Source organism: Alligator sinensis, unplaced genomic scaffold (assembly GCF_000455745.1).
Source record: "Alligator sinensis unplaced genomic scaffold, ASM45574v1 scaffold392_1, whole genome shotgun sequence".
Lineage (NCBI taxonomy): Eukaryota > Metazoa > Chordata > Crocodylia > Alligatoridae > Alligator > Alligator sinensis.
The window spans coordinates 3,541,317-3,557,458 of record NW_005841898.1 but is presented as its reverse complement, the minus strand read 5'-3'; the positions used below and the strand labels follow the sequence as shown (position 1 = coordinate 3,557,458).

Genomic DNA, 16,142 nt, shown 5'->3' with positions numbered 1-16,142 from the left:
AAGTGTTGCGCCGCGTGGGCCCGCCAGTCTGGGGCTGCTTTTCCAGTGGCTCCTCTGGTGGCTGTCGCCGCTGGTCTGGGAGGGAATGGGAGTGGGCATGTGCCCCCGGATCTGCGCAGGACAGGCTGGGCCAGGCTGCACTCTGGATGGGAGGTAGAAGGCGCTGGGAGCAGGGGCTATGCCCTCCAGCTGCTTGCCCAGCCGGGGCAGGCATGCACGGGACGGTGCCAGTGCTGCCTCAGACATCCCTGCAAAGTGCAGCCCAACAGTGGGGGCTTGCTGCCCAGAGCACAGCCCTGGCTCCGCCTGCCCTGTGGAGTGCAGCCCTGCGGCAGGCAGTTGGGGGTAGCCTCCCGGAACGCAGCCCAGCCCACATAGATCCGGGGGCACACGCCTGCTCCCATGCCCTCCCAGACCAGCTGTGAGAGCCATCAGAGGAGCCACCAGAAGACCAGCTCCCAGAACGGTGGTGCACAGTGGCAGGAGCCCCGCTCTGAGTCCTGCGCCTCCCTGCCCCAGCTAGGCAGCTTGTCCCAGCCCCAATCCCTCCCTCACTGTGGGGCATTAATCTGCCCCCTTCCCATGCCCTTTCCCTCTGCCCACCACAACAGACTTAGCAACTGGAGGCAGCTGTGTCCAGCATCAGACTGCTGCCTGTATAGTCTATGGCCAGATCTCCCCAAATCAATTTGGAGGTTTCTGAAACAATTTGGACCTTTTAACAGGTCTCCCGGTTCGATTTGGATCTGTAGATTCCTGAACTGAATCTGAACTGGTGACCTACATGGGATATTCTGCATCATTACCTGTCCCCCTTCTCTCAGTAGCATTCTAATGATGAGACTAATGAGGCAATTTATGCTTTGTGCATCAGTTTTATACACTGCAGATTTTTTTTTCAAGTTGTCTCCTAAATTGCCAACATCATTAACAGTTCCATTCACAAGTATCAGTCACTGGCTTCCCCCAGCCACCACTCATTATTACTAACTGAAGTTGTGCCAGCTTTACCAGGGGCTTTCTCCTTGCGGTTTCAGGTGCTACTACTACAGTCCTCTCCTTTCACTATCAGTGTGGACAGACTTAACTCAAACAATTCATATGCCTTTGAAATATTCCAAATGCAGCTGAAATGCTCCAAAACAGCACTTATTCAAATTAGGTGTTATTTTCAAGGGTTTAGTTTTCTTTGCTATGTGTACACAGGGACAGGGATCCCATAGGATCTCCAGAAAGGAGGGAGGGAGGAAGAGATGGGTGAACAGTGCAACAGCCATTGGGTCCCACTCCTGGGGGCCTGCGAGATGATAAGCATGTCAGTCTCAATCCCTTCTACTTCTCTGCTCAAGGGGGAGAACAGGAAGAGGGGTATCTGGAGCTGGAGTGTCTGCAGCTCCATACCACTACCACAGACCCTCCCACTCCCACCCAACCCCTGTTGGGAGCTCCTGATGCTGAGTACTCTTCACCTAGGAAGTGATCCTGGCACTTGACAGACCCTGCACCTGCTCCTCCCTTAAAGCCAGGCTCTCCAGCCCCCTAGCCTCCTCTACATCTCTGCTCCTAGGAGAGGGGAAGAAGAGAGATTTGGAGAATTGGGGACTGGAGATCCAGGTATCCAAGTATCCTGGTGGCGCCCCACTGTCACTACAGACCTCCATGTCCCAGTGACTGCTTCCCTCCAAGACCCCTGCTAAATCCCATGCCTCCCCCCAACTAAATACCTGTGCACCTCCAGTCCCCCAAATGCCATACGACTCTTTACCTGCACCCTCCTATAGTCTGTCCTGTCTAGACAGCAAACAAATGCATGCAACTGCAGTGATCTTGAGGTGTTTTAGCTGGGCTGGGGAAATGGGGTCTATACCCATGTCTCTGGTTGGAAGTGTTAGCTTTTTGAAACATTACACCAAAATATGTTGGTTTCTTTAAAGTTACTTCCATCTGTACCCTAAGCAGTCATAAACCGTCTTTGGGTTTTTTAGTTTTTATCTTGCTGAGACTTCCGTTGCATCAGGCTCAGTCTCTCCAACCTTTCTAGCTGAACATTGCTCCCTGTAGGTTTGCACTTCCCAACCTCTCTGTCTGTCAAGGAACTTGTGACCTTTGGATCACTTCCCCAGAGATTCATGTTTATCCTTATATACCCCAATAGGGCCAATTCTTTGTTGTAAAAGCCCACGTGATTTCATAATAAAGTTAAATTAGTTGGAGGTTAAAAAGGAGTCCATGGTTTTGTTTAAAGGTCCAGTTTACCTGATCATTGACAACCATTAAATCCCACACAGAAATAAGAGTATTACTGGGATTTATATTACCATATTTCATGGTATATAGGGCGATATGCTGTATAGGTCAACCCTGGTTTTCCAATGTGAAAATTTAGGATTTTCATAGTGATGGTGTACAAGTCAACCCGCATTTTATTCAGAGACAAGAACAAATAGTTGTTGGCATGATTAGCACTATGAACACCTATCACCACAGGTTACACACAATCAGCAATCAATCACCACAGATCAGGAACAATCGCTGTCATGATTAGCACCATCAGCAGCAATTAGCACTGGTCTCCACAGCTTACACTCAAACAAAATTTAAAAATCCCTCAACCAAACAACATTTAAAAAATGAATGAAAACACCAATGGGAAACTGTTCTTTCTTGGGGAGTGTTTTTCTTTTGAAGATAACCATTGGCTTTAGTTTCATCCCATCAACCATACAGGCCAGAACTATAATACAGTTGGTTCTCTCATAGCCTGTAGTCTTCATCACAATACTTTTAGTGCCAGAGACATCCTGGTTCGGTTTGTTGGCATACTGAAGCACATGGGTGTTTTCTCCATATTCCTAATTTGGCTGAGATTGTAATAGCTTTTCTTTCTTATATACACTAATTAGAGAATTTCAGTTTGGTGCATGGGAGAGCTACCAAATCCAGGGACCTTGCTAAAAAATAAAAGGCACATCAGAGGGCCTTGAGTACATGATCTGAAATAACTTGCATTCTTGCACATTTTCCCTGGAGACAGAAGATACATGTCTTGTTCATACAGTTTAAGATTTCAGTGAAAATATTTGTAAGACTTTGGTGAAATTGTTACATTCATTTTAACTCTCTCTCCAGTTTGTGAACTAAGAAAGCAAGCAATATCTAAAATGAAAAGGGGGGGGGGGACAGGATAAGAAAAGTGAACACTCATTAAGAAACATCTGCCAACTAGCCATCACACTCAACTCTGCATGTATATTTTTCTAAGGCAGCACAGATTAAGTGCTTTATCTTGAATCCACTAAGTGAAAATAGTTTATTAATCCTTCAAGAGCCTTGGTTGGCAAATCTTTTCTTGCTGAATAAGTGATTACCATTGACCCCGTTTCTCTGAGAACATTACATAACACGATCAGTGGCAACATCAAGAATTAAGTACATTGATCTTACGGTACTGGTATCTGCAAACTATGGAAGAGAACACTGCAGATTCATTAACATTTATAGATTTTAACTGCCTTATTAAGCAAAGAAGTTGCTACTACTTAGCAGGAAGAGCACTCACTGCTATCACTGCTTTACCCATCTTTTCATTTTCACACAGTCACAGTGTTGATTTACAACTACTACAAAGTGTAACATCAGTTTAATTGTTGGTGGGATCTGCAATGGTTTTTAATAACTCTTTGTCTGACAAACCTGATTTTACTTGCCTGGGGAATCAACTACTTCACAAGGGATCAATCAAATCAGGTCTATCCTTTTATGCCTTTAGAGCAGGGGTTTCCAAACTGTGGCATGCATACCCCTGGGGATAAGCAAAACATTTATGGGGGGAGGGGGGGGGGGAAGAAACACGAGAGAAATTGTGTAATGGCAAATTTAATTTTCATTATTTTAATATTATAAAAACCTAAGTTTATCTGTCTGTCTGTCATGCTTTATTCACACTCTGATTGGCTGACGGGAACAGCCAGAGTGCTCCAAGCGTGGGGGAGTGCTGCCATGGTTCCAAAGCCACTTCAAGGATCAGACAGAGGGTGGAGGCTCCCCCACACTGCTCCCTGCAAGAGGCACAACAGCAGCAGCATGGGGCATTAGATAGTGGCACTCCATCCCAGCGCCTCCCTCCCCCCATCATTCTTGACTGGCAATTGGCTAGTAATAACAACAATTAGCATTTAAGGGGTTAAAATATAAAAATGTATGCTGGTGGGGGTATGCAGGCAACTGATAAGTCTGGGAGGAGGTATACAATAAGAAAGTTTGGGAACCTCTGCTTTAGAGTTATTTTTTCTTGAACATTTATGCTTATATTCATTTCAGCAACATTTTTGTAAAAGTGCTACAAGAAAACTCACAGCAGGTCAGGGATAATTCCCAATCCCAGCATATTTAAGTCTATGCAAATTATAGCCCAGATTCTTTAACTCAATTTTACTGGAGCTACAAGACACTGACAGTCTTGGATGGAAAAGCATCGAAGCATCAGAGAGACCCATGCTGGCCATAAAGATGCGTCATTGGTCAAGTACAGAAATACAGAGATAAACAGTAATACATCATAGGAAAAAACAGCAAAAAGGGAATTATAGTCCGGTAAAGGCATGGATCAGGTTGGTTTTTGGTTCTTTGTTGCTGTCAAGAATCAATCAGACTGAAGTTTCGTTTTCCACATTTTGTGCAATGTAGGAACTGTCATTTCAGTCTTGTATTGAAATGACATCTCTATGGAATTACACTACCTTAATTCACATTTGCTTCACACAAAGATGAGCAGGATTTTATGTACTAGCTCCAACCAATGTCAAATGATAAAAACCTGTGTAGAGTAACCAAAAGACGGTCCTGAATTATTTTATTTCATGAATGTGAAACATTACAGTTGTCAGAAGACATTCCTCCTCCCATGACCCAAGGCAGTAAGCCTTCTAAAGTAAGAGAAAACTGAAACCCACTGGTTTGCCCAGTGTTCCCCTCAGCCATGTTAAGAGTAGAGATGGTACCAGAAGAGGGAAAGATCTAACTATAAAAAAAAAAAAAAAAATTTAAGTACTTTAGATTGTATTTTGGTGCCCGGTAAACTCTCCCATCCCAGACATCAGCTCACATTGCTGCTTCCACTTGGATTCTCCCAACTCATGAATCTTCATTTCATCAAAAGTGAAGAGAAGCATCTCAAGAGAGGAAGTCCAAGATACAAAGGAAATCCCTTGAGTTTTTACAAAGAACTTAACTCTATAGCAGGGGTCAACAACCCCTGGCACGCATACTGAGCATAGCATGCAAGGCCATTTTCCTTTGCGCACACTGGGGCCAGGGCTAGGGCCAGGGCCAGGGCCGGGGCCGGAAGGCAGCAGCTGTTTGCAGCCAGCCCAGGTTCTGGGCAACTTCTGATAGCCACGGAGCCTGGGGTGGAGGGGGAAGGGGCACAGGCAGGGCATCCTGCCATGTACTCCCTGCCCGCATTTTGTTTTTCTGGCATGCCGGCACTCCGGCACCTTCAAAAGGTAGGCATTGTTTCACTTTTCGGCACTCCAACCAAAAAAAACGTTGCCTACCCCTGCTCTATCAGATTCAACTGATTTTAAGGTACATCTCCTGAACACAGGAAGAGCCCTTCTTTGTCTGAAAAGTCCACATTCTCTCTACTTAAGTCACTCTTTGAAGATACACTTTTGGTATGTAACATAAAAAAGCATTTCAGAAAGTGAAGCAGAACATTAATAAATGTACATGTAAACTTTTAAAACTGAAAACAAGAGGCTGTGACAGCTGAAAATTATGTCCGTGTGATAAAGGTGCTTGCTGAAGGCTCTATGAAGATTAGACCAAGTGTTTTTCTGTATTTATTTAGATATTAAGCTATATGTTGTTGCTAAGAGTCTAATTAAAAAGTTTCAAATGTAGTAAGGCCTTGTATAAAGTAAGGCCTAGTAAATTTAGCAAAGCCTTGAAGTAGTAAGGCCCTGTGGTGTAGTTAAAATTAACCTTATCAAAGGAATGCAAGGCTTGTACTGCTATTGGTCAGTCTAAGGACAGTTGAAGTAAAAAGAATCTGAGTGGCTGTACATTATCAGTACCGTTCAGAAGCTATAAATTAGCTAAAACATCTGGAAATTATTCTGAAGGAAGATACAGCTCTGTGAAAGGATTAGTTAGCTGTTGACCTGGATCAGTGGGCCCGTGGATCTCGAGGAGCCCAAGGACTGAATACCACGGTCCTTTCCAGTACCTCTCGGACAACGCTGATCAGGGACGTCTGACTTCGCTGAGCTTTGTGAAAAGAGAAACTTGTTGTAATTCAGGCATCAGAGGGGACTGCCGATAAGTTGTCCATGTGAATTATTCTCGTCTGTCTTGTTACAATGCGCAATTGTGTTTTTGTTAAGTCAATAAACCTTTCTTACCTTTCTACCCCAACCATACTCTCAATCCCGAACCCTCCACAGGCAGCTGGGACAGAGGCTTAATTACACAAACCTGGAGGTCTACAAGTAGAAAATAAGATGACAAATGCTTTAAAGTAGAAGTTAGCAACCTGTGGCCCATGGGCTGGATCCTCTTGCCAAGTCATTTCATCAGGTTTACAAAGCTGGGACAGCAGCAAGAAGAACTGGCAGCATTTGGTGTCTGGATCATAAGCACTGGCCTACTTTTGGACTGAGCTGTGTTAATTTGGGCCACTGCTAACCCCCATTTTAAAGTGTGAAAATGAAACAGTAGGGTCCATGTTAATGTTACCAAGATGACCTATGCCATTATCAGCCTGCTCATTTTCTGCATGCATTTTTAAATTCTAAGATCTTCAAAGTCAGGAACTCCATCTCCCTTAGACACTGGAAATTTCCCATATATTTTAGGTACTGCTGCAACCTAATTTGCAAATCCACAAACATTTCTGACCTCACTTAACCATGCTGTGTCATCTGGCTCTGGGAGTTGCAGCAATTAGCACTGTCACCACTCCCCCGCAAGTTTCTTGGACATGTGCGGAGCTCTGTGGGCCAGATGATATGTCCTACATGTTGAACTGGGCCCACAAGCCATGTTTGTCACCCCTGAACATTTTTCATATTCTTACACAATAGGGGTGTGCAAAGCAGGCCCTATTCAATTCAGATTCAGCCCGAATCAGGGACAGCGATTCAATTCGTTGATTCAGATCACTGCCCCCAATTCGATCCAAATCTGAATCTGAAGAGCCAGTGCCAATTAGGAGAATCAGTGATTCGGACAGACACGGCTTTAAATATTTTTTCTACATACCTCGAGGTACCAGCGCAACTTGTGAATGCCAGCGGCCTCCATGCACTCAGCGGCGAACCTGGAAGTGGACCAGAAGCACTTCCGGTCCACTTCCAGGAAAGCTGGAGAGTATGCTGGCAGGCCCCCCTGCACCCCTCAGCTTGGTGATTGGCCATGGGTGACCCTGGGTGCCCCCCCAACCCAAGAGGCAACAGTCGTGGAGCTGGACGGAAACAGGGCCCCCTAGTGAACCCGGAAGTGCTTGTGGTCCACTTCTGGGTCTGCTGCTGAACACACTGGGGAGCGCCCCTGCTCTGCTCCACTCCTGTGAGACGCTCCATCTGCCTCAGCATTGCAGTGTTCACGAGCTGCCTGCTACTTAGAGGTATGTAGAAAAAACATTTAAAGCTGTGTCTATGTCCAATTTGATTCGGAGAGATTAAAGGGTCCTCCAATTCAATTCAGATTTGGAGATTTGGCCACTGAATCTATGCCCAATTGAATCAGGGACTGAAGCTTCGCACAGCCCTATTAAGCAATTCTTTGACTCTTTCTATATACCCTCTTCAATTCATCATCACCCCTTCTACTAAATGGATGCCAGAACCAGCATCAGAGCTCTACAGTAAATAGTTCTGCTCAATATAATAGCAAAAGCCAAATTCAAACAAGGACTTAATCAGATAGCTTTAACTATACCAGTAAAATAAATGAATGTGGGTATACGGTAACTGGATGTTTAAACAAAACCATTCAAGTATTGCTTTTGAAGTCCACTTTTCTAAAAACCAAGTGTCAAAAGTTGGCCTGAATAAGTTCATAATTGCAAAATTACTAGGATTTAAGACTTTCAGAGATGTATTGCAAAATATGCAGAATCTCTCTTCTCAAATAAATAGTGTACAAAAATGTGTGTAAATTAGTACCAACAGAAACTTTTACATTAAGATGTGATATAACCAAGTAATCATTTAACATATCCCTAAAAAAAATAAAGCCATACACAATTCCAAGGGTTCAGCTATCATAGATCTGCTATGTGGATTTGCAAGGATAAAACAAAGTAGATTACTCTTATATAAGGCGGTTTGTTCTTTTACTCCAAATGGGTCAATCATTACATGCTTGCTAAAAGCAGCTTCAGTTCCTGAAGAAAAGCTATCCAGCAAAGGTCACTTACACTGTCAGTGGCAAAAGGTCTCTCAAATACCAGATGTTTACTCCCAGTTTCCAACCAACAGATCTCTAGCCTTTGTTTTGGCTATTGATCAACCAGAAGTCACATCAGAGCAGTGGGACTCTACCTTTTTGGAAGGTGTGCCACATATTAACTCCCCACACACCCTTTGTGATGCTCCAATTCCCTTCCTCTGCTCTCTTTTTTACTCTCCTTTCTACTCCTTGCCCAATCTGCTTCTTTCTTCAGCCCATCTCCTCCCCTGCTTGTGGCACAGGTTGATCACACCCATGCTTGAGTATTTTTTTACCTGAACTTCTAGCAGGTGCAGCTGGTGAGCTCAGACTGGTAGGGTGGGTAGAGCAGCACATGGCAGCTGGAGAGGAGGGAGGAGGGGGCAGTCTGCAGCCAGCCAGGCATTCCAGCCAGGAGCAGGAAGACTGCAAACCCCACTCCACTCCCAGCAGGCTGCAAACCCCACCCTGTTCCCAGTGGGCTGCAACACCCCCCCCTCCCCACCCCCGTATGCCACTCCACTCACCCCACCAATCTGAGTTCACCAGCCACACCTGACTTGTGAAGGAAAAGCAGGTCAGTGATGGGAGGCTGGAGAAGGAAAGCAGACTGTAAGGCTATTAATTAGAATGCAGTCAGAGCTTAAAATATAGCAGTGTACAGTAAAAATCCCCGTTTTCTAGCATTCTACTTGCTGGCATACTCCATTAACCAGCACCATGCCACCGCTGCCATGCCACTGCCATCCACCACTCCACGCTGCTGTGTACATTCCTCCCCCCCGGCCCCAAGCACTGTCACCATGCCACTGCCACCCACCACCCCACACCACCACCATCACCACGTGCAAGCCCCCCACTCTAGCTCCGGTATTTTTAGATGACTGGCATTTTTACATTACCAGCACCCAGCATTCCCCACTCGTGCTAGGTAATGGAGATCTATAGCCCAAAAAACCAGGTAACTTTTACTATACTTTGTTCCATCCCCACTAAGCTTTCAATAGTACATTCACCAGCTAGACTCGCTCTGTCATCTGTCAGAAGGCACATTTAAAATGCCTACTTGTCCCAGCAGGAACACCAAAGCTTCTTCACATCAGGTAGATAAAGAAATTATTCATTTTAGACCCCTTTCACTATCTACAGCCCAAATCTCATTTCCTGTTATCCATTCATTGTTCTGGTCTATACCAAGGCCAAATTTATAGTACAGTATGTGCATTTTATCAGTGCAGGAATGGTAAAGTATTACCTAGATAATGCTCTCCCTAGCATACATGCAGTTATACCCATAAAAATAGTCTTACTGGTATAGCCAATTCTACCACCCGCAAACAAAATAAGCTATACCAGGTAAAAGCATAATGTTTAGAAATGGCCCGTGAAGTAAGTTCACCTTCAAGGCAAAAAACTTGCAGTCTGACGCATCCTATGCATCTTTACCACAGCCCCACATCTAAGGGATTGAAAAGTGTTTAATAAGCAGGGGTACTCAAATCATACAAATTCTCATCTGATCCACACCACTCCCATACACATCCCCACTGACAGATCCCTCCACATGGCTGCATCAAGGCCTTGTCCACACAGTTTTACCAACTGTACTGGCTATAGATACATAACCCCCCTTATGGTAATTTTTATTCCAGTATGAAAAACTGTCCTTTCATGATTGTTTAAAAGTCTTTCCAAATAACACAAGCTAAATTGCAGGATTTATACTTACAAAACAGTGGCCAAGCAAAGTAGTTTAAAACCAATTTATATTAATGTCATTTTACACTATTGTTTACATTAAAAAAAGCAAAACAAAAAAGAAAAACACTTTCATATTCTCACTAAGTCTGGAACTTCTAATTAAAACTGATAATGAAGATACTGAAGGCATGTACCCCCCCCCCCAAAAGGATGCTTATTTGCCCAAGTTGAATGGCTTTTTCAAGCTCCATAGGTAACCCTAATGCTAACCACTGACTTAAAAATGGGCGTGGAGCATGTTCTTAACTTTTCTTGAACAGGAATGTATTTAGGCTCATGCTTAAGTGGCCTCCTGAATTCTGCCATAGTCTCTAGAATCAAAACCTAAATTTTTTTTTTAAAAAGCTAGGTTGCATAGGAAGATGATGTTTTCCTGTTTGTTTGATCAGGTATAGGTCTTTGAAAAAGGATATTTATTTAAATTGATCACATGGAACACATTCCTAGAACTACTTTCTTCATTACCCCATCAAAGACGGACGTTTCGGGTGTTTTTGCACATGCTCCAAGGGCAGGGAGGGAGGCGGTGCTTTGATTAGAATGGCTCCAAAAGTCGCTCTAAATAAAGCGTCGTTGTTTCTCATGCATCAGGGTGCCTACGCGTTAGCGTGGAGGCTGCTCCAATGCACTGGAATTCTAGCACGTTGGAGTAGACTTGATTAACTAAGTCTGCTGAAGCATAGCAATTACCGACTCAATTAAATCAAATCTGCTGAAGCGTGGCAATTACCGTGCTCCAGCAACCTCCTGCGTCTTGTGTATCAACATTGAACAAGCTTTAGTTCAAGTGCCCCCATCACCATCTTTAATCATGGGGACTGTGATACACAAGACACAGGAGGCTGCTGGAGTGCAATAATTGCCACACTCCAGCAGACTTGATTAATCAAGTCTGCTCCGATGTGTTGATATTCTAGAGGGTTGGAGCACCTCCACTCTTGTATAGGCATCCTTAATGTTTAAATTACGTAATTTATTAACACTTTTTAAGAGTTAGTTTAACTTGATTTAATTCTCATAAAACATTCTACACTCTGACAACATACAAACCATATTTTCATGAGAAATTCCACACTTATTATTTCAAACACAATGTTCCCTACATGAATTATTTAATTATGAACCTTGTTTGATCTAGCATCCAGTGTTCTGTGTATAGTCACACAACTTTAGATGGAGTCTTCTGGTAGATACTTAGATAAATAGTATCCCACCAGAAATACATGGTTATACATGCATATAATAGGAAGACCCAAAAGCAATAACGGACACACAGAAGTTATTCCTGCATCCTATGTGAGGACCAAATCTAACTAGCTTTAGTAAAAGCTCCATACTCTAATCTACTAGAGAATACATACAGGTGTGGACACAACGTTTAAAGACAGTTTAAATGAGGTTTAAGCCTGAACTGGATGGACATTCAAGCCTGTTAAACCAGTTTAAATCTGCCTGCAACAGTTTGTGAGTGCACCTGGAAAAGTCAAGTACTATTCTGAACCAGTTTGCTGTTATGCAGACATCAAACTTCCCGAGACACAGGTCTTGACAGTCCTGCAGGCATCTCACACTGTATATTCCTGCTTTGCTTTCCTCCCCACACCCCTCACAGCAACTGATCATTCTGGTATGCCAGCAGAAGTCTAGTACCTGGCTCCTCCCTCCCTCCCCTCTTTTCTCCCTCCCTTTAGTTGGTTTGTTTTTTTTGTTGTTTTTTTTTTAAAACAAAAAAAAGTAAGAAAAAAGCTGCATCACTCTGCTTGTTCAATAAAAGTTCCCTTTCTAACAAGCTGCTGTGTACTCACACTTCCTAACTCAACTGCAGACCCCAGAGGAAAAAAGTGGGAGCAAGCACTTCCTCCACTACCATTCCAGGTTAGACAATCAAACTGCACAGACTTCAGTCATATGCAGGCTACTGACATTTACAAAGAAAAGGGAAATTGTCCCCAGTCACAGAATACCCACTTCCTGGGATGCCCAAGGCATGGATGCAAGTACTCCCCTCTCCACTCACCCAGTCAGTGACATTTGGGAATGGTTCAATAGTTGTGTGCATCACACCCAAAATATTTTAGGAAATTGGTTTGATGAAACGAATGGTAACAATTAATACTACTTTGATCTGGGGACAAATGCACGGTGTTAATTGCTGCCATTCATTTCCTCAAACATTTTGTATGTGTACTTCACAGAACTTTCACTAAAACTACTACATAATTTTCCATATTTCCTATTTCTTAAAGTTTACTTCAAATTTGTTATTAACAAATTAGATTATATTTCTTCCTATTCATGTTATTTTTTACTTATCTGTAAAGGGAGACACTGATAAGATATCTAGGTATAAAGTATTAGATTACAAGAGTTAGTACATGGGCTTTTGTTACATAAAGAGGTTGACAGGGCAAACCTATGCACCAGTTAACCATGTTTAAAAGCTTCACAATTAGAATAAAGCACAAACTGTGCAATCTCTCTCTCTTAAGCCTTCTAAAGTGTAAGCTTAAAAAAAAATAGAACTAAGTTTTGAAGATGCACTGTTTAACAAGCTACCATTCAATAATCAACTCTATAGCTGATTCTTCCTTAAAAGTTCTCTCTCAGAATAACAAAGATAAAACAGAGTAACTGGACCAATTGTTATAATGCTAGTTAATGAAGTCTTACTGAACATAATTAAAATATTGCCAGCTGTTCCATTACAGACTCATATGGTTAGTGAGTATATGCAAAAAAAGTTACTAATTAACACTAATGACAGAAAGATCTTTTTGATATTAATTATAAAAAGGATAATATAAAAAAGGTACTTTGTTGATTTATTTTGACAATCCTAGTTTAGTTTTCAATTTATATTAATTTTAATGACTTAGTAACAGCACTATAAAATATTTACTAGAAAGCCAAGTAATGGAACTCATAATGTTACTAATGTAAGACTTCAGTACATCATCAGCTATTAAAATCTTCGAGAAGTGGAAAGAGAAAGGTGTGTAAATTTTAAGTTACCTGAACACCTACCCTCACTGACAGTATAAGTTACAAACAGATTTTTCCAAACAGGGGTTATATATTGATCATGCTAGATCATAAAGTGGTTTACTAAGTTATATTTATGCAAACTGTGACAATAAGAGAGATAGTATTAAAACCACCCACTGTTTGGGGGGGGAGGAGGGAAAGGGTTACAGATTAGAAAATATTTAAGAGAGTAAATTTTGTTGGTGCAATGGTATATTTTATTTTAAAGAAACTTTCTATCCATACTGTGTTATTCCCAGATAGAATCAAGCCTTTTCAAGCCATAGTTTTTCTGGCTGTTCCTTCTGGCTGCAGCTTCTGTTCTGTGATGTCATCTCGAACTAACCAGATTGAACTGGCCAGGAATCTCTCAGAAGCTGCTAGCCCTAAAGTTTACACTCAATTTACAATTTGCTGATGAAAAATATAAAAAGGCAGGAAAAGGATTCAAAATAAATTGGTCTTGCCTATTGATATTTTAACACATACTCAAGGTAAAAAACTATATTGATATAATAGTTTTCAGGATATTAGGTAGCTATTAAGCTTTGGTTAAACAATCAGACTGAAACTTTCATTTTAAAAGGTTTTTGTAAGCATTATGCTTTCATGAAAAATGCTGGTAAATACATATTTACTGGGATCTTTGTGGAATCTAGAAATTTCTTAGTCTAAAGTCTGGTCTTTTTCTTCTTTTTAAGAAACTGAAATCTAAAAGTTCATCCAGAACACCAATAGCACATCTCTTCAATCAGTGTTACTATGGTAATTTGCTGAAGTACACTAGTGCCTACTATTGCAGTTAGAGCTGCCCAAGGGCTGAAATTAAAAATAACCTTTTATATCCACATGAAAATATTATTTCAGGTAACTAATTCAACTAAATAGAGGTGCTGACTTGAAATATTGCAAATAGGTTTTCGTCACATTGGTTAGCCTTTAAGCATGTAAAAAAAAGGATTTGTTTCTGATGCACAGCATTTCTTCATGCATGTCTTCAGTCCCAATGTGTGAATCAGTTCCAAAAACAAACCAAAATTCCAGCCATTATTTCGATGTACCTCTTATATGTAGACCATCCATCTTTGTATTCATTTCCAGATAAAGATTCCGACCAACAGGCTTGCAAAGAAGTTACTTAGAAAACCACCAATGACAATATATGGCTATAGTTTTGTAAGTGCAGTTTGCTAACAATCTGTTCTAAAGCAACTCAGGATTTGCAAATAACAATTCTCAATCTGTATTACCCTGCCTTAGGGCATACTAAAGGTTTGCTAACACTAACTCAAGACACATTTCTAGGTATGTCTCAACCTAAAGCATCACTGGCCATTTGAAATGAGCACAAAATGGTACTTTTATGCAGCAAGCATACTACTGGAGGCAAGTAATATCTAGCACAGGGGTAGGCAACCCCTGGCACAGGTGCCAGAGTGTGGCACTTAAAGGCACTTTGCTTGGCACGCATGCCTCTGTGTGGATGGCAGGGAAGGGGCTGGGGCTACATGGCCACAACAGGAATCAGGCCCCGTGTGGATCCCCCACCATCCACCCTTAGCATGCCAACATCTTACAAACTGAAGCTGCAGCTGTTTTTCCTTGCTCTGCCCAAAAATATTGCCGACCCCTGATCTAATAGCTTAAAGCAGTCACTCTCAACCTGGGTGCCACAGCACCTTGCAGTGCTTTGACCAAGACCCTTTCAAGGGTGCCATGAGATGTGAGCTGTGCCAATGCGATTCCCAAGATAAACCCAGAGATTTCAAGTAGAACTTCACAGTGTTAAAAGCCATGCTGCCCTGTTCAGGTCCTTTTTGAGCTCTTCCCAACAGAGAAGTGGCTTTATTTTTCTGTGGTCATGAGCTAAGTAAAATCTAAGCTGACACCTTCCAAGAGGTGCCTTGAGCCTATGAAGGTTGGGAATTACTAACTTAAAGTCCAACCCCAGTAAGAGAGCTCTTGCTTGTTTGCCACAGGTCCTCCTCTTCGCTTTACTCCAGCAGATAAGTTTTCAGGGGAAAGTTTAGGCATCACCTTCACTGGACTAATTAGGGCCCTCAAATGACAGCAGGATAGGAGAGAGAGCTGTTGCACATTTCCAAGCACTAACTTGGTAGATGACTGGTGTGTAGCTACAAAAAAAGTCAGCCAGTCAGCTTTATGGAGTGAGGCTGGCCACACATGCAAATTAATGATCACATAGCAAGGTGGTCAATCACATAATATATTCAGACCAAGTAATTAACCACATGACAAACTGATGAATCGTACAGTAAATGAATACAAAGATGCTAGCCGGACTGTGTTTACTGTGCAATTCACCAGTTTGTCAGAGGGTTAGTTACTTGGTCTAAACATATTGCCCGATTCACCACCTTGCTGTGTTATCATTTGGCAGGTGGCTGGCCTCACTTTGCACACAGGATGGGTCTACCTTTCTTGCACCATTGGTGGGGAAGTGCACAACGCATACAAGGTGGAGCAGGAAAACAAGTGCCCAACTCTTACCCTCAGCTACACTGCTGTAAGAAAGCAAAGGGGGGAAACTGCCGCAGCCAGCCCTTAAGGGGATGGCAGCAGAAAAGGGTCACTTACAAATGTGGTCGTCCATCTTCATGGGCCGCTGGAGGCGGATGTTGGCAGGGATGGTCTGATCGATCAGTTCGTCGAGGCTCTGCAAGCACAAGCACAGGCGGGGGTCAGCGAGTGGGCACTGATCCCCCCCAAGCTGTAGCAGGGGCTGCACCAAGGGATGGGGGGCCTTGCCCCGGAGCGGGCCCGCCCCTCACCTGCACCCCCAGCGCCCGCAGCATCTCGCGCTTCTCTTTGTCCCCGGGCCCGATGTGCCGCTCCGAGAAGTCGTCGTGGCGCGGCAGGAGCTGCTCGATGCCCCGCGCCGAGCTCGCCGCCCCCCGCCCGTC

General features: G+C 43.0%; 1 protein-coding gene across 1 annotated transcript in view; it reads right to left on the bottom strand.

Annotated features, from left to right (window-relative positions):
• The window catches only part of GLDC (glycine decarboxylase), a 78,395-nt gene extending 62,259 nt beyond the window's left edge, over positions 1–16,136 (bottom strand). The window contains exons 1-2 of the mRNA XM_006018371.3: positions 16,011–16,136; positions 15,817–15,895 (exon numbers count right to left, since the gene is read on the bottom strand). Of these exons, the coding sequence (XP_006018433.2) occupies positions 15,817–15,895; positions 16,011–16,034 (103 nt within the window). The 5' untranslated portion in view covers positions 16,035–16,136. The remainder of the gene's footprint in view (positions 1–15,816; positions 15,896–16,010) is intronic.
• Positions 16,137–16,142: the final 6 nt, after the last annotated feature.